General features: G+C 38.6%; 1 protein-coding gene across 6 annotated transcripts in view; it reads right to left on the bottom strand.

The window, feature by feature from the left end:
• Positions 1-24144, bottom strand: part of ATP2B3 (ATPase plasma membrane Ca2+ transporting 3) — a 303376-nt gene that overhangs the window by 3757 nt on the left and 275475 nt on the right. For 3 of the 6 annotated variants that reach the window (XM_073639932.1, XM_073639934.1, XM_073639933.1), the window contains 4 exons: positions 21053-21266; positions 20753-20964; positions 19884-19991; positions 18728-18910 (listed from right to left, as the gene is read on the bottom strand). In XM_073639932.1, coding sequence (XP_073496033.1) covers positions 18728-18910; positions 19884-19991; positions 20753-20964; positions 21053-21266 — 717 coding nt within the window. Of the gene's footprint in view, positions 1-12255; positions 12410-18727; positions 18911-19883; positions 19992-20752; positions 20965-21052; positions 21267-24144 lie in introns of all 6 variants that reach the window. The other 3 variants (XM_073639935.1, XM_073639936.1, XM_073639937.1) reach the window with 2 other exon arrangements.

Here is a 24144-nt window from a genome sequence, read left to right as displayed (position 1 = left end):
ACAGTAAAGAATCCATAGTCTCACTGCTCGTACAGTAGATAATCCATAGTCTCACTGCTCGTACAGTAGATAATCCATAGTCTCACTGCTCGTACAGTAAAGAATCCATAGTCTCACTGCTCACAGTAAAGAATTCATAGTCTCACTGCTCACAGTAAAGAATTCATAGTCTCACTGCTCATACAGTAAAGAATCCATAGTCTCATTGCTCGTACAGTAAAGAATGCACAATCTCACTGCTCATACAGTAAAGGGTCCATAGTCTCACTGCTCATACAGTAAAGAATCTATAGTCTCACTGCTCATACAGTAAAGAGTCCATAGTCTCACTGCTCATACAGTAAGGAATCCATAGTCTCACTGCTCGTACAGTAAAGAATCCAGTCTCACTGCTCATACAGTAAAGAATCCATAGTCTGCTCGTACAGAAAATAATCCATTGTCTCTAGATGTTACTGTGTCAGATACTACAGGGAAGGTTCCCTTTGTTCTGCTAACTGGTAGGGGTCTCGGGCTGGCACCCCTACTGAAAACACATTGATGGTATAAAGGATAAACTGTCAATATAAAATCACGGAAAACATAATTTTTGTATAGTTCTAGCATATTCTTATATATTATATTATACAAATTATTATTTTTTTTATACTTTTGCTATGTTAAAGGACAAAATATTGCAACCTGGCACATTACTGTGGAATGACATTCTATAGAAAATCACATTTGGACTGAATATTTGTAATAAAGATGTCCATGACAAGTATCTATGGAAAACTAGAACATACAGACACTAATATGTATTAAAAAAATAAATAAAAAATAAAATGGAAAAGACGATTCATGTCCGACAAGACAAACAGACCATGGCACGTACAGTAACGCTCTACTACTAGGCTACTCGTTAGAACATACATTCACTATGTGACATCTGACAGATGCAAATGCATTGAATATGTGACGTGATCCTTAAAAGCAAACTTAAAGCGCAGAAAAAAAAAATGCGTAGTATACGTCATACAAAGAATTGCAAGTGCTATCCATTGCTTTGTCATTTTTGCATATTAGAAATTGTTAATGTTTTTTTTAGAGTAAATAATGGCTTTGTGTAATTCATTGATTTAATTTGAATATACAACATTTTATATTACTTTATTAATATTTTTAGCAATTTTGAACATTTGATACCGTTAATTTGTTTAGCTGAATTGGCTTATTAAAATAAGACCTGTCGCATCCCCAAAATCTGTATTTTTTTTACCCGGTGTAAATGCTGCTGTTTTCCTGAATCCGGCGATGTTTTTCTTTTGTTCCTGCGCCTCTCCATTCCTGAGATATGGCCTCCTCTTCCCTGTACATAAATCTAGTCTTGTTAGCCAAGTAGGTGTAGTCCTCAACTCTTCTCTGTGGGCGTCGTCTTGAGGACCACACCTACTTGATTAAAAATACCAGGTTTACCTACAAGGAAAAGGAGGCGATATCTTAGGATCGGAGAGGCGCAGGAAAAAAAGTAAAATATCGCCGGTTTCAGGAGAACAGCGGCATTTACACCGGGTAAGAATATTATATATTAAAGTCTATATTAAAGTCTAGGTATCAATTCTCTTTAAAAAAGTTTCTGGGACTTTAATATTGACTGACTTTTCTTATGATAGGCAATCAATGTCAGTTTGATGGAGGTTTGTCTCTGGGCACACTCACTGTAAGCGCATTTGCTCTGATGCCCTGTCCATTGTTTATCAGGCAGAGTGCTCCACATTTGTTAATAGCTGTGTCTGGCACTGCAGCTTTCTAAACCTCAGTCCTATTTCAGTATATGGTACTGAGCTGTAATACAGTGAAAGCCCCCCCTTCAGTCAGCTGATCAGTGGGTCCTGCAAGTCAGATCACCACCAATCTTATATTGATGGTCTAGGCTACAGCCTTCCATGGTGCCCTAAATTGGCAAAGTTGAACTCTGCAGTGTGGGGATCTAATATGATAAAATCTATAAAGCTTGCAAGGGGGCAACCCTGTTGAAACTCAACATTGGCCATAAATATGAAAGCAATTGGCCAAGGCTTTTCCTCGGCAGGAAGAAAGGCTTTTTCCCCCCACAGGAAGAAAAGGCTCCCCCCCCCCACAGGAAGAAAAGGCTTCCCCCCCCCCTACAGGAAGAAAAAGGCCTTTTCCCCCCTACAGGAAGAAAAGGCCTTTTCCCCCCTACAGGAAGAAAAGGCCTTTCCCCCCCTACAGGAAGAAAAGGCCTTTCCCCCCCTACAGGAAGAAAAGGCCTTTCCCCCCCTACAGGAAGAAAAGGCCTTTCCCCCCCTACAGGAAGAAAAGGCCTTTTCCCCCCCTACAGGAAGAAAAGGCTTTTTCCCCCCTACAGGAAGAAAAGGCTTTTTCCCCCCTACAGGAAGAAAAGGCTTTTTCCCCCCTACAGGAAGAAAAGGCTTTTTCCCCCCTACAGGAAGAAAAGGATTTTTCCCCCCTACAGGAAGAAAAGGATTTTTCTCCCCGGGGGAAGAAAAGGCTCCCCCCCCCCGCAGGAAGAAAAGGCTTTTTCCCCCCTACAGGAAGAAAAGGCTTTTTCCCCCCTACAGGAAGAAAAGGCTTTTTCCCCCCTACAGGAAGAAAAGGCTTTTCCCCCCCTACAGGAAGAAAAGGCTTTTTCCCCCCTACAGGAAGAAAAGGCTTTTTCCCCCCTACAGGAAGAAAAGGCTTTTTCCCCCCTACAGGAAGAAAAGGCTTTTTCCCCCCTACAGGAAGAAAAGGCTTTTTTCCCCCCTACAGGAAGAAAAGGCTTTTTCCCCCCTACAGGAAGAAAAGGCTTTTTCCCCCCTACAGGAAGAAAAAGGCTTTTTCCCCCCTACAGGAAGAAAAAGGCTTTTTCCCCCCTACAGGAAGAAAAAGGCTTTTTCCCCCCTACAGGAAGAAAAAGGCTTTTTCCCCCCTACAGGAAGAAAAAGGCTTTTTCCCCCCTACAGGAAGAAAAAGGCTTTTTCCCCCCTACAGGAAGAAAAAGGCTTTTTCCCCCCTACAGGAAGAAAAAGGCTTTTTCCCCCCTACAGGAAGAAAAAGGCTTTTTCCCCCCTACAGGAAGAAAAAGGCTTTTTCCCCCCTACAGGAAGAAAAGGCTTTTTCCCCCCTACAGGAAGAAAAGGCTTTTTCCCCCCTACAGGAAGAAAAGGCTTTTTCCCCCCTACAGGAAGAAAAGGCTTTTTCCCCCCTACAGGAAGAAAAGGCTTTTTCCCCCCTACAGGAAGAAAAGGCTTTTTCCCCCCTACAGGAAGAAAAGGCTTTTTCCCCCCTACAGGAAGAAAAGGCTTTTTCCCCCCTACAGGAAGAAAAGGCTTTTTCCCCCCTACAGGAAGAAAAGGCTTTTTCCCCCCTACAGGAAGAAAAGGCTTTTTCCCCCCTACAGGAAGAAAAGGCTTTTTCCCCCCTACAGGAAGAAAAGGCTTTTTCCCCCCTACAGGAAGAAAAGGCTTTTTCCCCCCTACAGGAAGAAAAGGCTTTTTCCCCCCTACAGGAAGAAAAGGCTTTTTCCCCCCTACAGGAAGAAAAGGCTTTTTCCCCCCTACAGGAAGAAAAGGCTTTTTCCCCCCTACAGGAAGAAAAGGCTTTTTCCCCCCTACAGGAAGAAAAGGCTTTTTCCCCCCTACAGGAAGAAAAGGCTTTTTCCCCCCTACAGGAAGAAAAGGCTTTTTCCCCCCTACAGGAAGAAAAGGCTTTTTCCCCCCTACAGGAAGAAAAGGCTTTTTCCCCCCTACAGGAAGAAAAGGCTTTCCCCCCCCCCTACAGGAAGAAAAGGCTTTCCCCCCCCCCTACAGGAAGAAAAGGCTTTCCCCCCCCCCTACAGGAAGAAAAGGCTTTTTCCCCCCCTACAGGAAGAAAAGGCTTTTTCCCCCCCTACAGGAAGAAAAGGCTTTTTCCCCCCCTACAGGAAGAAAAGGCTTTTTCCCCCCCTACAGGAAGAAAAGGCTTTTCCCCCCCCTACAGGAAGAAAAGGCTTTCCCCCCCTACAGGAAGAAAAGGCTTTGCAACATTTGCTTGACTTTTTTAAGCAGGCCATCTGCAGATCAGACAGATCTAACTTAAGCTGGGCATAGACATACGGTAAAAGTTGGTCAAGTTGAGTGGAGATGGGTCGCAAAGTTGTCAGCTGCTTACGCTCTCCATACACAGTAGAAGACTGTTGGCCAATGCTTCGGCCGACAGCCATCACAGCCGACGCTGCCATACACAGAACCGCTTGCTTGGCCGAGCGCTTCTGTGTTCTATATGAGAAAGCCACGGGTTGACATGTAAGCTGGTTGGCTTATCTCTGGGAGAACAGTACAATTAGCTATCCGAAATTGGAAATGGGTGATCAACATCTTTCCCGACCATCAGTCGGCTGGCGCCACCATACACAGAGATCCGACATTAATCCGTCGATACCGGTGGGTTCAGCCGACATTAGTCCAATGTGTATAGGGGCCTTTATTTCCATATTCACACTGAAATAAATATGAAGTTTTATGAGGGATACTTTGTAATGATCTTAATTAGTAATTAAAATGAATAATTATTAATAATAATTTTCTTCTTAATTTGTCAAAATACATTTTTTTTTGTCATTCTTTTGTTTTTCAAACTTAAGATTTTGAAGGTACATTCCTATCGTGAATTTTTTTGGATATTCTAATACTAAGGGGCCATATTGTTCATTAGTATGAAGCCATGGTTATGTCTTTATGTATGTATTGGTTATTTTTTATAATTCTAGAGATTTTTTTAAAGGAACCTATCAATGTGTTTTTTCCTATTCAAACTAGTGGTACGGCTGTATAGGTCGTAGAACAACAAGAAAAATGACACCTGTCTTGTAGTAATCGGATGTGTCTGCGCTGAGAAATCAGAGCTTTGAAGCCACATGCAAATTAGCTATCAAGTGCATTGGGGGCGTGTCAATACACTCCATGCACATCAACACGCCCCCATTGCACAGGCCAACTTCAAAGCTTGATTTCTCAGCACTGGCACATCCGATTGCTACAAAAAAGGTATCATTTTTATTGTTTCTCTTCGACCTATACAACCATACCACTAGTTTTATTATTAAAAGGTTCCCTTTAATATGAATTTAGGATTTTCAGTAGTAGTATCTCAAATCCACCCACCTGACTAACCATAGACTCTCATATTTAAGAAGTAGCTAATATCTTCTCATACGCAAAACAAAAAGCTTCACGAATTGACAGATCTGGTCTAGACAACTTTAAGCACTGCATCTGCTTCTCAAAAGGCAGGATGGATAGGTCTGAAGAACCAGGTAGAGCCCAAAAAGTTGACTTTTTTTAATATATATATACAAATCTTAGCAATGGATAAACTTTTTTTTTTTTTTTAATTATTTTAATGAGCATAATCAGGAATGACAATAGAAAAAAAAACCCACAATCAACGACAAAAACATGCTAGAAAAAAATAAATATATGTGAATTAACAGTAGCTTTGCACAGCATGAAGAGCCAATGGATGGTTTAAAAAAAATAATTAGGATGAGTAATAATAATAAAAAAAAAATGAAAAAAAAATAAATTCAAGCTTTTTTTTTTTTTTGAATGATGGAAATGCATTCATGCTGCACTTAAGACCCATAGGAAAGGGAGCCAAAAAAAAAAAGAGGGAAAAAGATCAAAATATTTATCATGACTGTGTTCGGCGTGACTTGTAAAAATGAGACAACGAAAAAAAAAAAGGAGATTCAGCCCACACAGTGACACAGCCTTGACTGCCTGGAGACAGCGCTCCAATCCAATCATGCATTTTAGGCACAGTAAACATTCGAGTATTAAAGCCCATCATTGCTGTATAAAGGGACTAGCTTTGATCGACCAGCCTTTTGTGGAGCAAGGATTTGTAAGCATGCAAGGATAGTTTTGTGTTCTTCCATGCCCAGGGTGGGAAGAAATGGAGGAGATGAGGTCAATGGGTTAAGGGAGAAAAGCTGATGAAACACGGAGTGTAACACCTAGATTTGGCAGATAAGTGACTATGAGAAAAATGTGAGACTACAAGCATGAGATTTATGTTTTGTGAATGTATGTTTTTCAAAAAAGCAATTTTTTATATATTTTTTTTTATTTTTTATATATTTTTTTTAATTTTTCTTTATTTTTTTACTGGGACTTCTTATATAGATATGACCCCAGTTCTTTTTGGCGAAGCTCCAATATTTTCAAAAAAAAGATGAAATGAAAACAATATATTTTATGTATGGTGTCTTAACCTTTTTTTTTTTTTTTGGTTCACAAATTTCTAAATATTAAAAATTCAAAATTTAGAATTTGCCAGGGGAATAACGGCCCAGAAAAAAATTCAAATAACCTCGTATGGGAAAACAATACAGGGTCTAAATACACACCTTAAAGGGGAGCCGTCGTTTTGATTTTTTTATTTTATAAATGAATAGTACCGGCGAAAATAAGAAACTTTGTAATATATATTATTAGAGAAATCTGCTTCTTTCTGATCCTGAACTGAACTTTCATTTTCAAAATTGTCAATTCATAGGTAAAATTTTCTCATTACTAAGACAGAAAATGACTGTTGGTGCTCATAATGTTCTATGGAAAAGTGTAACTCTCGTTTCAGGAGAACTTGCAGCAGAATGACTGTGTTTGCCTCTAACTCCTCCCCCTTCTCCATAGAATTTTACAAGCACCAACTGTCATCTTCTATCTCCGGAATGGGAAAGTCTGTCTTCACTTTTTTTCTCATGAATTGAGAATAATTGATGAAATCCAGGAGGAGAAGAAGCAGATTTTTCCGGCAAGATATATTACAAAATTGCTTATTGTCATACGTACTATTGATTTATGAAATACGAATGAAAACAAAGGTCACCCATTAAACAATGCTGAAACAGTGTAAAAAAAAAACAACAAAAATGTTTCCAAATTTAAAAAAAAATCTCTATTCTTTATTAACAATTAATTAATCACACATTAGAAAATTGTTTTTTTTTAATATGGAAATATTTTTTTTTCTTTTAGAACACTTTTTTCAGCATTAATTAACTAAATAATAATATCTGTAATACATTCTATAATAAATATAATATAATTTGGTGTTAATGGTGTCAAAGGATTATTTTTTTATTTAATATCATTTTAGAAGTCTTCTCTAATATTGTGGTAGATTTAGAATTTTTAAGCTATGAAGGTCTTAAATATATGATGACGGAAATAGGCAAATAAGCTGAAAGAAGAATGTGCTTAATGGTGAATACAGTATGGCATAAAACAAAATAAAAAATAAAAGATAATAATAATTAAAAAAAAAACATAAGAGGGAAAGCATTTCTTGAAGAGTAAGCTCCAGCAAAGGAAGAGCTGAGTCCACCAATCCATTTGGTAACTGAAATTCTGAGGGAGGAAAAGCTTGCAATTGTGCAGTAAAGAATTGATAATGAAATGCATAAAATTCCCAGAGCCCTTGGTCAAGATTTCATTTCAGGTTCAAATATCTAAAAAATTTAACTTTTTTTTTTTTTTTTTTTTGCAATCTAGCTTTATCCCCACCATAGTCATATGGTTATAATCTGAATGAACCTTTTCTAAATTGGTTGATAATTAATTTTAATACAAATTTCAAATGTATAAAAAAAAAAAATTAACTACTAAATGGTTTCCCCCCAAAAAATTCAAAAACAATCGAACTGTCTTTTTGAAAAGTTATGTGAAAATTTTAAAAAGTAGTAATGGACACATTGTGATGTACTTTAACTGACAGGGAATATGAGAGCAGCATGATGTAGAGACTGAGACCCTGATTCCAGGGATGTGTCACTTACTAGATTATTTCAATAAAATCAGTGTTTTATCAGCAGGAGATTATCACTGTAGGACTGGGTGTCTTCTGCCTTTTGGTCAAACCCCACCCTCACCACTGATTGGCAGCTTTCTGTCTATGTACACGGAAAGCAGCCAATCAGAGGTGTGGGCGGGGTTATACACAGCTCAGTATTCTGAGCTCTGCTAGATCTGCAGCAGAGAAAACTGTGATTCTATCACAACTGCTGCACCCAGTAAACTAAGTGACACATCGCTGGAATCAGGGTCTCAATCCCTACCTCATTCTGCTGTCAAATTACCTTTAATTAACATTTTAAAATGTTAATTGCCAAGAAATATATTATAAAATAAACTAATTAAAAAATAGATATTTGTATACTTAATTATCATTCTTAATTTAACCCCCTCCTTTTTTTTTTTTTGCAACACCACGTGACTCCAACACCATAAGGAACCGGAGTGACCCAGCAACTAAAAAAAACGAGCTACATCTGTCGTAGGTTTTATGTCATATTGGACATTCATTCCTATTGTTTTAATTAAAACAAAAGAATTTTCTAATATTATTTTAAAGAATAAGTAAAATTACAAAATTGTAGCAAATTTGTAGTTTTATTAAAAAAAAAAAAAAAAAAAAAAAATGGCATCAGGAATGTAGAAAAATAATTTTGTTGCTTGATGTAAATATGTAAAATTAAGAAAATAAAATGAGATGGTTGTTAAAAATTATTTTTTGAAAATATATTGTTTCCCCTTATCTTTATTTTTTTTTTGTAAATTGAATATGCCTGAAATGAAAAGTCAATTACAAGGGCTCTTTTTTTTTTTTTTTATTTTGCACATGATGGCTTTCCAAGGAATCCTGATAGGAAAGAAAAGGTTGTTAATGGCTTTTGACAATGTGAACTTTCAGAGCTGTTAACGGCAAGTAGGAGATATAGAATGCATCCCAAGCTGCAAAAGCAAGAAAAAAAAATGAAGTAATGTTTATATATCAGCTGTCACTTTGGGCCCATACTCGAAGGTTTACTATTTAAGGAGTTTGCCAGGAATTGTCACACTTTTTTTTTTGCCATATTCTCTTTTTTTTTAACATAATTTATATTTATTGAATCTCTTACAAAGTCATGACAGAATCACAATATATTAGTCTTACCATTTTATTAGGAAAAAAAAACAAAAACGTGAGTTTTCGTGTACTGGAAGCATAGTGTCATGCAGTAAAGACAGTCTGTCGCAGGCGTTTCAGACATTTGACTTGTGTTTTAGGTTGTTTTTTTCAATTTTGTTATTTTTATTTTTTTTTACTCAATTTCTTGTTGTCAAAGAAATGTTTTTCATAAGTTTTTTTTTTTTATGGAACTTTTAAATAAATATAAAATAGGCTATTAAAACTGCAGTACAAGATACAAGCTTAGGAACCAAATAGATAAATTCATCCCACATATGACTGTAAATATCGGTGATTATGGTGCTTCTGAAACTGGGAGGTAGAACAGCTGGAGAGTCAGTTTTGCCAGTAGTGATGATATACTGTAAACGCCTTTATATTGATGCCCCAAACTATGGATAATCATAATTTACTCTTTTTGTACTTATTTAAAGGGAATCTGTCAGCAGGCTTTTGCTATATAATCTGAGAGTAGCATGATACAGGGCAAGGAAGCCCGATTCTAACAATGTATCACTTATTGGACTGCTTGGTGTAGTTTTGATAGAATCCTTGTTTGTCTGATGTAGATGTAGTAGAGCTAAGACTTCTGTGCTGGGTATAACCCCGCCCACACCTCTGATTGGCCACTTCCTGTGTACAATATCAACAATCAGCCAATCAGTGGGGGGGGTGTGGTTAACCTGACTGCTGTGCACGTCAGATGTAGTCCTGTAGTGATAATTTCCTGCTAATAAAACACTGATTGTATTGAAACTACAACACACAGCCTAACAAGTGACACATCCCTGGAATCAGGCTTTTGTATTCTATATTATTCAGTTCTCAGATTATATAGCAAAAACCTCCTGACAGATTCCCTTTAAATGTCCTATATAGTTCAAAATATATATTTTTTTTGAATGGCAAGGCGCAGGCATCATCATGTTCTAGTTGTTAAGGCTATGTGCCCAGGTTGCATTTATGAAGCAGAAAATTTCTGCTGCATAAATGCAAGTCCTCTCCCGGAAAAACGCATGCGGAATTCCGCACGCGTTTATCGCGCATTTTTCGCGCGTTTATCACGCGTTTTCCACATGCGGAATTGCCTTGCGTTTTTTATGCATTGGACTAAGGCAATTCCGCTTGCGGAAACGCAAAATTAAATGACATGCTGCGGATTTTTGAACGCGGCATAAACGCTGCGGAAAAATCCGCAACATGTGCATAGAACTTGCGGAATCCCATTGGGGACCATGGGGTGCGGATATACATGCGTTTTTCAAGCGTTTACGCTGCGGAAATTCCGCAGCATATACGCTTGAAAAATGCTACGTGGGCACACAGCCTAAAGGGGTTTTTCATTTTTTTAAAAAAAAAAAACTATTGCCAAAACAATTGTGTAAAATAACTAAATCAGACCTCCTTAGGTCCAGCGCTGGCTCTTTGCCTCTGCTTCGGTCTCTGTGTTTTGGTTGCAACAGTGACATCACGTCAACAGCTCACTTCACCGCTGCAGCCAATCACTGAGCTTGTGTTGTGTACGTGGGCAGAGGAGCTGAGCTGCTGAGCTCTGTAATTGGCTGCAGTGGTGAAGTACGTTTTCGATATGACATTACCGCTGCAACCAAACCACAGAGATAGGAGTGGTAGCATAGAGCCGGCACTGGACCCTGGAAGGGTAAGTACAATCTGATTTAGTTATTTTACATGATTGCAATCATTTAGGGACCAAAGTGGAAAATTAATTTAAGGGCCGAGTAGAACAAGACAGAGAAGCAGTTTTTTTTTCTTCTGGAGAACCCTACCATGTAGACTGAAAATTTGAATGGACGACATGTAATACTACATTTCCCCTGCAGTGGCCGCTGTAGGGAAAATGCATCACTGCTTCTTTACCCACCAGACCCACATCGATCAATTGATTAATATAAAGAGGTTAAGTTTAGACAATCTTTACATTACTGATATTCAAATGGACAGAAACTTGCACAATATTACATTATAGGTGGTAACGGGCACTTTATTGTTCTCCCTCAGTCAGGATTTTACTGTGAACATTTAATTAAAGGGGTTTACCCAACTAGGCATGTAATCACCTATCCACAAAATAGGTTGGCGCCCCATCAGTGGGACCCACAGCAATAAGATCTCACAACGATCAGCATGTGGATAGGTGAGAACTCGCCGATTTGGGACAACCCCTTTAAAATGAAATGTTTTTACATTAAAATTAGAATATAAGGGATGCGAATTACAGTTTTTCAAAAGTTTTAACATTTCCCCCCCAAAAATTTTTTTTTTCAGTTTGTGTGTAAATAATAACAATAATGAGAAAGACAATAATAATAAATATTATCATCATATATATTTGGTTGTCTTGGCTGTAGATATTTAATAAAATGTCCGGCTATGGAGAAAAAAATATTTATATTTGCTCCATTTATATGCATCTATAGTTCAGTATGAAAAGGGAAGATACTTTATACACCCCCCCAAAAAAAAAATACTTAAGATATTTATATAAAAATGATATTTTTTAGCCCATTTTTTCCCCCAAATTTATTTTGCTCTTTGTTTACATGAATAAAAAAAATATATTTCAGAATGCTATTTATTACGAAATTTGTACATTTACTAATGACCAAATCTAAAACCAATAAGCCTGTAATTCCTCGCTACCAATGGATGTTTATATAAAAATATTTATTTGATAAGAAGCAAACCAGTTTATTTTTTATTTTTTAATCTGGTACTACAGTTTTAACGTGCAGAAATAAAAAAAAAAAAAAGTAGAGATGGAAAGGAATTACAGAAGCGACAACAGCAGCTATTTTGCAAATAGTATACTTGGCCAACACAAAAAAAAAAAAGAAAAAAGGGAAATGAAATCTGTTGCAAATAAACAATCAAATAGAAGCATGGCACTGTACGCACATCGAGTATGTATGGGGGCTCGTCCGGGATTAGAAAATAGTCTAAAAAGAGTACTACTCTTATCCATAGGCTGTGGCTAAAAAAAAAAAAAAAAAGAGCAGACTAACTTTTTTTTTTTTTTTTTTTTAATCCCGGACAACCCCTTTAAGATTAAAGGAGAATATGGCTTTGGAAATCATACACCATCTTGACTGAAAAAGACCAAAAAAAAACAACAAAGCAATAAATAAAGGAAAATCACAGTGAGCAGAAAATGAAAGACTGCAAAAAAGAAGATAAAATAAAGGTTGTATAAGGGTGGGTGTAATAAAAGTTACTGATGAGCAGTAAGGAAATCGCACTCACTCCCAGCAGTGCTTGTGGTATTGGCAGCAGAGAGAATTACGTGAGTGGGAGTAGAAATGTTTGTTACATCATGGAGCTGGCTGAGGACCGAGGAACGCCGACGCACAGCACCCTGAAATGAACCGCTTCTCTTGAAGGTACTCACTACCTCCATCTGTGGGAGAGAAAATGAGATAGTGTTTTCTTTTTTTTTTTTGCTTTTCATTTGCAACGTAGCTTTTTTTGAGGGCGTAGGTGAGAGAAAAGAGAACACCATTAACAATGGATGCCATGTAGAATATGAACTGTTAAGGCTCATTGGCTGGTACCCATGGCTCAATTTCATTGCCTTATGTTCACAATGTAAGTTGGAATCTCCATGGTTGATAGACGCAACGGTGGTTGCACTAATTTTTATTCATCACCCCAATTTTTCACATTATATTATCGACAATTATATAAATAATTCCCTGTCGAGACATTTTGGTAAAAAAAAAAAAAAGTCACTTAAGTGGAGGACCCTTCACTTGCCATATATGTATAAACGCCGCTGTTTCCTGAATACGGCGATGTTTTCCTTTTCTTCTTGGGCCTCTCCTTTCCAGAGATATGGCCCACTCTTTCCTGTATCTAAATCTAGTCTTTTTTTTTTTTTCTTTTTTTTTACAAGTGGGTGTGGCCTTCTTAAGCATCATGCCCAGTTGTCTAAAAAGACTAGATTTATATACAAGAAAGACAGGGCCATTTCTCAGGAACGGAAAGGTGCAGAGAGAAAAGAAAAAGAACACCGGATTCAGGAGAACAGCGGCGTCTATGCCAGGGGAAAAAAATACATATTTATAGAAAGTAACAGTCAGGTTATACAGGATGATAATCTATATCATATTATTCTCTGAGCAGGGGCTTAACTATAGGGTGTGTAGAAGTTGCAGTCACACACTTGCCCTGGAGCGTAAAGGAGCCAAAAAAGGTCCTTTTAGCCCACATGAGAAAACCAATACTTTTAAAGCTGGAGTCCCTGATGCCCACAAGCTTTAAAGGAAAGTTATAAAAAATGACCTATTGTTTAAATCAGAATTTTTTTTTTGTTGCTTGTATTTTTGAAACATTTTTGTCAGCGTTTTTTTTTTCATATCACAATCTTTATTAAAAAAAAAAAAATCTGTAATTTTGCAATTTTCACTCTGGCCTTTGGGCTATTTCAGGTTTATACTTTCTGGAAACATTTACAGCAGTTTCCTTATCATCAGAGGCAGGATTACAGTGACAGGTAACACTTCTATATACAGATGATAACGCATCTTCTCCTCCCCCCTCGTCCCTTCACAATAATCTTTGCACATGCTCTTTAGATGCGTCAATACAAAAGATAGGGATGGGGTCTCTTCCTTGTGTCTAATGTACATGTGTTGTTTCCTGAAACAACAGGAAGTTGGAGTCTAAAAAAGCCCCAGTGGTAAGTGTGAAAATTGCAAGATTTCAATTTTTTTATTTTTAGTACAGATTGTGACATGGGGATAAAACAAACATATTGGCAAAATAAAAAAAATACATGTAACAAAAAAAACTGATTTAAAAACAATAGGTCATTTTGGTATGATAGCTTCCCTTTAAGCTACGCCACTGTCTCTGAGCAATGTAACATGATAGGTCCTTACTACACTCTGAACCCGACCCCACAGCTACAAAGTGTCCTGAAGTTACAAGTACAGCTCCACAATGTCAGACGGGATTTCCTAATGTGCCAAAGATGCAGGATGAGGGGGCTACATGTGAGTGGGTGATAAATGAACTCTGACAGCAGTTATTTGTATCCTACTTTAACTTGTTAAATAGGATCTGTCACTTGTTCAAAAAATGTAGTTAAATACCTTGTAAAAATCCCTGATTTCCCCTGATTCTGCCGCTTTTTTCCATTTTGCACTGCGTCACTCGATTGCAAAGATATTGACATTTGTTGCTTTTGAAGCGCACTATGTGAAATCTCTGCTTCCAATACAACTGGATGTATCTTCATAATCTTCCCTGGGGATGTGCTTTCATACGCACTAAGACTGACAGACTGCTAGATAAGCTGCGGAGCTATGATTGGCAGCATCTGGGAGGGGTGTGTGAAAGCACCCCCCCACACACCGCCACAGAGAAGACTCTGAAGAAACACCCAGTTGGGCTACAAGCAGAGATTTGACATAAAGCACTCCAAAAGCAACAAATGTGAATATCTCTGCAATACAGTGACGCAGCGCAAAATGGAAAAAAGATGCAAGTTCGGGGGAACTTGAGGATTTGAGCAAGTGGCAGGTCCTCTCTAAGAACTCCAATTTCTCACAATACATATGTATCACATTATTGTGACATGCTAACAAAACCCTGATTGGGCGGCAGTTTATATCATACCCACTGAGTGGCAACATATACGTATATAGCATAAACATCTCCCAACAGAATACCCTGAAACCAGGTTTGTAAGTTTTTTCTTATAAAAATCTGGTCCTCTCATGCCACTCATTTCAGGATTTGTTGAGCCAAAAGGAAAAGTAAGGAAGGACACATCAGTACTTGGGTATGAAGAGGAGCTAAGCGTAAATGGCTGTCAGTCTCTTATGTGTTACTGTAGTGGTCAGTGTTATGGAGGCACTATGGCTTTCTCTTATGGGGTTACTGTAGTGGTCATTATTATGGAGGGACAGTGGTTATCTCTGATAAGGTCCATGTGGTTCACTCTCATTTTGACGTCTCTTCTGTGGACACTTTGGATTCCACTACTAAGTTGATCTACATAAAAGGATCCATTTTTTTGCAACGAAGAATAATTTCAACCATGGAGATTCCAATCATCATATTAGAACTGAGTAATAGACAATGAAAGCAAGCTTCCAACTAGATGTCATGGGGAACCCCTAAATTCTCGTAGTGGTGGTAGACAGACCAGGCACTGAATAGTCTGACCACAAACTCACAGCTGAACCATCCATATCACATATAGCAGTTACGTAAACTTTAAAGTGAAGCTTCAGGCAAAAAACAAACAAAACTGGCCCTACCCAAAAATGGGTAAGTCCCCAACCACTCCCCAAAATGTACTTACCTGTATGAGGAAACCAGACAATTTTAATTAATACCTCTTCTGCTAGGTGCTTTAATATCTAACAGCCCCGATTATCATTACCCTAGGAAATTTAGGGGTTTGGGGGGGTCAGGGAATGGCCCAGGTTCAGGCAAAAAAAAACCCCATTTTTTGTATTTGCCCAAAGATTCAGTTTAATTTTTTTTTTTTAATACAATGTCATGAAAATATAACAATAAATGATCAAGTGAGGAATAATACATTTCAATCAGATTCGTATGGTATTTTATACACCAAGGTTATATCACAGTACAATAGAGGATGTAAATTAGTGACCCACATGGGGCATTGTATTGGCCGGACTCGCATTCTAATCCCGCCCATGAAGAACCTTATTAGTTATTATTTAACTAATCCCTTATTAATCCCTGAGAATATCCAAAAATATTAACTGGTAAGAAGAGATTTAGAGGGATCTTTCACTGACCTTAAAGGAGTTGTCCAGGATTAGAAAAAACATGACTGCTTTCTTCCAGAAATGGCACCACACTTGTCCATGGTATTGTATCTTGACTCTGCTAAAGTGAGTGGGGCTGAGCTGCAATACCACACACAACCTGTGGTCAGGTGTGGCACTATTTTTGTGAAATATCAACCATGTTTTTCTAAGCCTGTACAACCTGTTTAATTTCAAGCTTTCAACACAATTTCCAGGACACATTTTCATTATCAAGTTAATTACCCAAATGTAGATATTATTACCAAACATCTGATTTTTGTTTTTTTTTGCCTATAAAAAAAGTCATATTTTTGTCAGTAAAGCATCAGAATATGACATATAAATATATGTTCACAGCTGGTTCCTTTTCTGGAGAACATGTGAAAGGCATTAAATATAGGACTTCATTGTTATCTATTGGCCGGGCTGATAAGGCGAAATCGCCTGATCGAAGGACCACAGATCCATTGAATACGATGGATGACTTTGAATTTCCTATGAAGCACTTGGAAAATTATTTTTGACCATTTGTATGAAGATTTGGGTATTAAACCTTAGTTAAAGGAACACTAAACCTAGAAATGACTGATAAAAGTAAAAAGGGGATAAACTTGCCCCAACTGTTAAGCAGTCTACAGGATTTTTTTGTATGTTCCTGTCTTGTAGAAATTCTACTGGGAACACAGGGGTTAATCTGATCTGTTAAATTTTTGACTAGGAAGAGACTTGGGGGGATGGAGACTAAGAGGGCGGAGTTAACATGCTATTGGTACTATTTAAACAAAGCAGAGGGGGAGAGGCTCCTGCTTCAGACAGTTGTCTTACAGCCAGACACAAGAAAATGGCTCATCTCCTGGGACACCCAGAAAGGATTTCTTTTACTATTTCCCAAGTTTAATTACTTGATGAGACAAAGTAAAATCAATGGAAATAGAAATCTAGGGTGAGGAAATTCAGGGGTAGTCTACATTTTTTTTCTCCACATTTTTCCCACGCTATGTTTAGTGCTCCTTTAATACTTGTTGATGTCGGGTGATCTACCAGAAAGCTCGAGTGTCTTTAACAAGTCACTTCTATGGTGAAAAAGACAAAAACAGATATTTTAAAATTGTTTCTTTGGTAAAACACAGTTTGGGAATGAAAGGGAATCTATCAAAAGGTGTTAGATCTCAGGAGCACAACAAAGGAACCAACCATGGACCCAGTAGAACAATTTAGAATGGGATTTACTTTCACCAGTTTTTAGCTTTTTTTTTTTACATAATAAGAATTTTACTTAAAAGGGAACTCGTCAAGAGGTTTTTAGATCCCAAACTAATGTCATCTATATAAAGATTTTGTAATGTCAATTTTGTCCATACCTTTTGCTTTATAGGTTTGTGGCTTCTTTTTATAGAAATCCATTGGCGAAGAGCGGCAGGTTTAGTGTGGTTGGCCTGCACTTACAGCTCTCCAGCCTCTCTCCCTCTTTCTCCACTCGCCACCAGCCTCCTGTCCGTAACTGACCGGTCACTCTTTTTTGTGACCTGCTCCCCTACCCGAGATCTCGCCAATCTACGCCACCCCTGGGAATGACGGCGCTTGTACGAAATCTTGGGTAGGGGAGCAGGTAACAGAGAAAAGTGACTTGTGTAAGAGGGTCCCTGGTAAAATACTGGAGGGGAGATACGCTTCAATGAGGTTGGTAGCTTCAGTGATATGAACCGCGCAGCATGCTCCAGCATGTTATGTGCTAAGAGGGGTTAATCATCCATGACAGGGCTGGGATTTTGTGAACCGCTAAAGAGTTGGGCGGGACGACTGTTCACCATATCCCCACCCGAGGGTACGGTCCAGGAGGTAAAGGTAGAGCCTCTGGACTCACTCAGTGTTCTGTGTGCCTGAAGGAGAGCAGACCTCCAGAGCTGTGCTCATGTTAAACAGAGCTGCACTCTGTTCCTGAGCGTCCGGACCCCACAGTTATACGGACTGTAGTTAGTGCTGTTTTTGTTTTGTTATCCCAGCAAAACTGAGTATGTTTACTTTATTTTGGACTGGTTTATGAAATGTTTTTTTTTAAAATAAACCAGTTGAAAAGATAAATGAAAAGCATTCCTCTGACTACCTCATTAAGCAGCCAAGTGAGCTGGCTGTCAGTCACTAACAGGAGGCCGGCTCTGGGCGGGGACAGAGGGAGACAGGCCAGAGTGCTGTAAGTGCAGGGACAAGAATGAAAACTCACCAGTGAATTTCTATAAAACGGAGGCACAGATTCATAAAACAATGTTATGGACGTCATCAACATTACAGGGACGTTGCATAGAATACGTTAGTTTGGGGTCTAAATTCCTGTTGATAGGTTCCCTTTAAATTTTATATCAATGAAAATGTGAATTATTTTCACTTGCCGTCAATCTCCAGTCTGGTGAATCATGCGAGCCAGCTCTGATGACTGCTTATCTCAGGCTTACTTGTAAATCTAGAAGAGTCTAAAGGTCTACATTGTTTCCTACTCAATATTGGAACCTTCCAGGGAACATGAGTGCGCTTTCCTATGTAGTATTGGATTGTCTACTTAAAAAAAAAAAAATTAATAGAAACATTATTTTAAATACCGAATTGTTCCAATGAATTCCAGGAAACAAATATAACATATAAAATAATGATAGATTCCCTTGGTAATGGTATAGAAGGGAAGAGTTTGGTGTTGTGTTATCTAATCTCTGTCTCGCTCTTCATCGCGGTCATTCTGGATAGAAGAGAAATGTTATCGAAACAAAACATTCAGATGATTAATTCATGCGCAGAGTTGTCAGGCATTGTTGACAGACCATTAGCCAGGCATGCACTATCATAGTCTTTCCCCACTCCCCCTGTCTTCGAGATCTTTCTTTCTAGCTGGTGATCATCATCGGCCTACAGAGGTATCTCATGAAAGAAAGCCATACCTGTGTTTGGATTCGGTTTAGTCCACGGAACCAGAGGATTTGACCTCTTCTAAGCTCTCGTTCTGCATGGTCAATTTCTTCTTCGTCCTCAGCCATCTCCTCGTCTGTTATTTCGTCTTTACCGGGCCCGTGCCCTGCTTCCTTCAAACACTTCAATTGGCTGGTGGGAATGGTGGAAATGAGCTAGAAGAAAGTTGACCATCCAGGTGAGCACTCAAAAAATCAGTATCCAAACAAGATAAGAATTTATGTTTGAAGGATCAGAGAAAATGGGCCATATATGCTTGGGTTGATGTGTGTAGTGGATCAAGGCTGTACAGGAATGATTGGACACTACCATTATATGAAGTGTGAGGCCCAGTAGAAGACTATTTGCCTTGTAGATAACTTTGGAGCAGTTCTTTTGCTGCTAGGGTCTGGAACTTTGTGTTGGGTCACAAACAACCTACTGGTTCTCACTGATGATATTCCCTATAGCTGTATAGCTATATAAGGTGGATCCTCTATTTTTTTTTTGGGGGGGGGGGGGGGGGGCTAAGATAATTCAGTTCAAACCAGAATTAAACCAAGTCCAAAAGCCGTGACAGCCATAATTTTCTCATGTTTATGAGGCCTAGGATCCAAATGCAACCAGAGGTGTCTTCAGCTTCCCCTCCTCTGCTCTCCGAAAATAATATACTATAAGGAAGGTGTTATTGCCTTCAGGTCTCCCAAATGTCACAGGGTGTAATAGCTCTCACGAAAACGCACTGATAAGAACTGTTGAGGGAGTGTGACTAAGCTGGATATGCAGCTATGAATTCTGCTATTTGCTATTATGTATCAACCTCCTAAATTTATGTACAGAACGCCTCTATTTAGGGGTATAAAATAAATGAACACTCAGGCAAACCTTGGAGATTTTTGGAAATCACATGCCTGTGTATTTATTCTGTTCTCAATGAAGTAGGAGTGATTTCTACTCTAACAATACGTATTGGAAAAGTATGGATTGTGGGTTACATGACGTATTGACCATTCCATAGCTATTATAGTGGCCACTCCATGTGAAATATCTGTGACTAGTAACATTCACGTGCATCTTCCAAAAGGAGAGAATGACCAGAATAAAAGATGATAGGATAGAATAGGAGAGAATCAAAAAGTTTTATCTTACCTGCCCCCAAACAAGTTCTCCCACTCCCACAAAGAGACACCAGAGCCATTGCTGAGTGTTTAAAGGTGAACAGCTGAAGGGCTTTCCTCCGAACTGGACGATCAAAATCTAAAACAAGACGGGAGTATAAAAAACTATGAACTGTTTTGATGTTGCTTACCTCCCATCATTTGAAACATTTATTGGGGGACGTTTTATGTCTCACATCCTATTCATAAAACGGTCCACAAATGCCCCTTTTTTTATTCGTCTGCTCAATCCCACCTTTGCCGTCCCATGCGGAATATGATCCAAATCATCTATCTGACCTGTTTTAACCACTATTACTAATAATCAGTGTAATTCCTTATGTAAAAATCAATGAAACCTCTCCAAAAGACCCTTGTTTAGAAGACCACCCATTGGTCTAGACTAGATTTTCTATGCCTGATTTTCAGATCTAGCATTTTCTATGCATACTGGTCTTCTTTCTTGAAAGGTCCATCCCTCTAGAAGACCATTTTTAATGCAATTTTGGCTGGTTGCCCCATTGAGGTTTCACCGTGTAAAACTATACGGATGCATAATACAGTGGCACATGGAATAGCTGCAACCCAGGGGATCCATTTACCAATATGCCTGCCCCATAAGCATGGTTTTATCAAGTCCATCAACCCAAAAATGTAAACCCAACGTTTCCACATCGGGAAATCTCCAACACCATTGGATTTGTGCACTCTTCTGAGTACCATCACCTCTTGGGTTTAGGAATCTGAAGTGGTCCCAGCTCCCAGAAGCCCACCCATGCCAGAAGATAACTATGGTTAAAATTTCGCTTGAACGGATTCATCAACAAATCTAATATTTGTTCCGAATTGGCAGATCCTCACCTGGACTCCGAACGTCCCCAGCACTATGCTACAGAAAATTGGATTTGCAAAAATACCGTCAAAAACATTCCTCTCTCCGTGGATTTTACGGGCGTTGATTTCGTTAAACAACTGCATCATGACAAAGGTGTTAAAAATGATGGTGTAATGTTCGGAAGGTGGCGAGTGCAAAGGAGCGTTTCTGCCGCTGTCAATGTCAAAGATGATTTCACCTAGAGAAGAGACCGAAAAAAAAATAAGTCAACTTCCAAACTCTGCGTTCATCGGCCCATGATTGAGTCCAGCTTGACGGATACCTACCAACGAATAACAACGTGAAGATGATTACGAGCTGGTAAACTGCATGGCCAAGGATGTTTTTCATCATGGTGCGAGATATAAGGGGCTTGTTTCTTCCGTAAGGTTTACGGAGGAGCAGAGATTCTGTAGGGGGTTCTGTTGCTAGAGCCAGTGAAGCAAAGGTGTCCATAATAAGATTGACCCAGAGCATCTGTACTGCTTTTAATGGTGAGTCCTAAATAAAGAAGTATAATACATAAATAAAGAATGATCAAAGTGCGCCACCCTGGTCCATAGGTTGTGCCTGGTACTGCAGCTTAGTCTCAGTCAAGTAATTGAGCTGAACAGCAATACGAGAAACAGCTGGGAGATAAAAGTGGTGCTGTTTTTGATAAAAGAAAGAAAAGTAGACGTTTGTTTTCTAATTTCCTAAAACCCCTTTAAATCTACTCATTGAACACAAACCCTCCCCACAGTCCTCTTGCTACTCCATCTTGTATTGCCCTATTGAAAATCCCCCCAAAATATTACTTAATTACTCATTGGGTTTTGGCTACCATCTTTCTGACCCTGACAGTTATAAGAAAAAGGCGCTCCAATAGTGTTACCCTCAATATAAGACACAGCGAGCAAAGGATTGTATATGCTCTCCTGCCTGGGTCGTGACCTGTACAACTCCGTACTTGTAAGAATGAAGGGCTGCTGCTCCGACCGCTGGCCCACACACCGGTGGGAAGAAACGTATTCACACCAAACAGGACGAAGAGCGGTGATTCCCGGGCGCTGCCACAGAGTGAAGACAAGGGTGTATGTTCTCTGGATCTGGATTCATTCATACAACGCGTTTCAAAGTCGGGTTAACTCCTTCATCAGATGTAGTATGTTATAGAGAGCCACCTCCCTTATATAGGGGAGTGAAGGAAGTTATACACAGAGTAACACAATAAATTAAAACCAACAATTTACACAAGTCACATCTGGAAAATTTGCAGCAAGGAACCATTTGTTGTATTTAAATGTGAATTATGTTGAGTATATGTATGATGTCTTAAAGCTGTGGATCTGCTGGAACTTGAGATCCTATCCTGGGTTTTCAATTATTCCATTGAACTTGAGACCCTATCTTGGGTTTTCAATGGTTCAATTGAACTTGAGACCCTATCCTGGGTTTTCAATTATTCCATTGAACTGGAGACCATATCTTGGGTTTTCAATTGTTCCATTGAACTGGAGACCATATCTTGGGTTTTCAATTGTTCCATTGAACTGGAGACCATATCTTGGGTTTTCAATTGTTCCATTGAACTGGAGACCATATCTTGGGTTTTCAATTGTTCCATTGAACTGGAGACCATATCTTGGGTTTTCAATTGTTCCATTGAACTGGAGACCATATCTTGGGTTTTCAATTGTTCCATTGAACTGGAGACCATATCTTGGGTTTTCAATTATTCCATTGAACTGGAGACCATATCTTGGGTTTTCAATTATTCCATTGAACTTGAGACCCTATCCTGGGTTTTCAATGGTTCAATTGAACTTGAGACCCTATCCTGGGTTTTCAATGGTTCAATTGAACTTGAGACCCTATCCTGGGTTTTCAATTATTCCATTGAACTTGAGACCCTATCTTGGTTTTTCAATGGTTCCATTGAACTTGAGACCCTTTCTTGGGTTTTCAATGGTTTCATTTAACCCTTGGGGTGCCAGTGTGGATAACTTAAAAATCCAGTAGGACTCTCGATTTATTAGTTTCTGATATCTATTTGTAATATGATCAGGTACAGTATGTTTTCTAATATGGTAAGACTTGTGCTGTCTTTCTTGTGTTTTAATAAAAAAAATGTCTAGATAAACTATGCTTCAAACCCCCATTTTTTATATTATATCTATGTTTGTTGTGTCGTCCTTCCCCCATACTGTAGATTACAATCACATTCAAGCAGATAAATCACAAAGGATGTTATAGAATTAAAAAAACTGAATAATATTAAAAATCTCTCTGGTTGTCATTGATGTAAATGTTGAGCTGCCATGCTTTATAATCAAGCAGCATTTACATTTAGAATTGCTGCACCAAATACATTGTTTTAATTCTGGAAATAGGGATAATCCCCATGGTCTGATTTTAGTTGTATTATTCACTGGTTTGATACAACTAGGGGGATACATGATTTTTAAGGGTCATATTCCTTCTGAAAATGACCCCCTGGATTTGTGGGGTAGAACCTTTCACATTAAAGGGTCACTTTGAATAATGGACCAATCTTTGGACAATGCAGTTCTGATTGATTTGAAGGACTTGTTGAGGTTATTATAAAGCTGTATTTGAATTTACTGTCATCAGGTTCAGATTTGATCTTATCGTTTCTCACTGTATTGAGGTTGTTTTTGATTCGATTTTTCGTTTTGTTGGGTATTTGTTGGAAAGGCATTTAGACTATGATGTTTTTTTGTGCCATAAAACCCATCTTTAAGAATATTTTTTAGGCTATCCTTTTTCAAGCAATTTCCTTTTCAATATCTTTGATTTGCTCAAAAAAAAAATCTGTATATAGAGCACAGTTCTTCCTAATCCTCCAATTTTGTCCATATGGAATATTTTTGATCCATTTGGAAAATTGTCTGCTAGAAAATTCAAGATACCTGTTGACATCGACGTGTTTGAAGTGTGTCGAAGTTACAATATTCCGCTTACTGTCTGTTGATTTTTGTTTCGTTCATCCACAAATTGTTGTGTTTCAATTTCGGTGCCGGAACATATGAAAAACAAATCATCTATAAATCTTTTAAAAAGTAAAATGCGACCAATCGGCAGGAGAGACTGTGGCGCCCCTGAGGGTTCGACCGCCACAGGGATGCTGCACTTCTCTAATGTAGTGTAGTGTTCCTCCTCTGAGGTAAGAACAGTGCGATGGTCAGGACCCTACCTCCACATTCAACACCACACTTCTCCCACCAGAGGGGGCTAGAATGCACTAGGTGCTGCCCCTCCTGGCACTCGGGAGACTGGGGAACCAAGAAATAGGGGAACCATTTAGTGGATGAGGGTGGAGGACTCACATTTTAGTGACACTTAATAATTCATATTTAATACACAGCCATCTTGGGTT

Source organism: Phyllobates terribilis, unplaced genomic scaffold (assembly GCF_046119375.1).
Source record: "Phyllobates terribilis strain yellow unplaced genomic scaffold, ASM4611937v1 Scaffold_7__3_contigs__length_470593459, whole genome shotgun sequence".
NCBI lineage: Eukaryota > Metazoa > Chordata > Amphibia > Anura > Dendrobatidae > Phyllobates > Phyllobates terribilis.
This window is presented reverse-complemented; position numbering and strand designations above follow the sequence as displayed.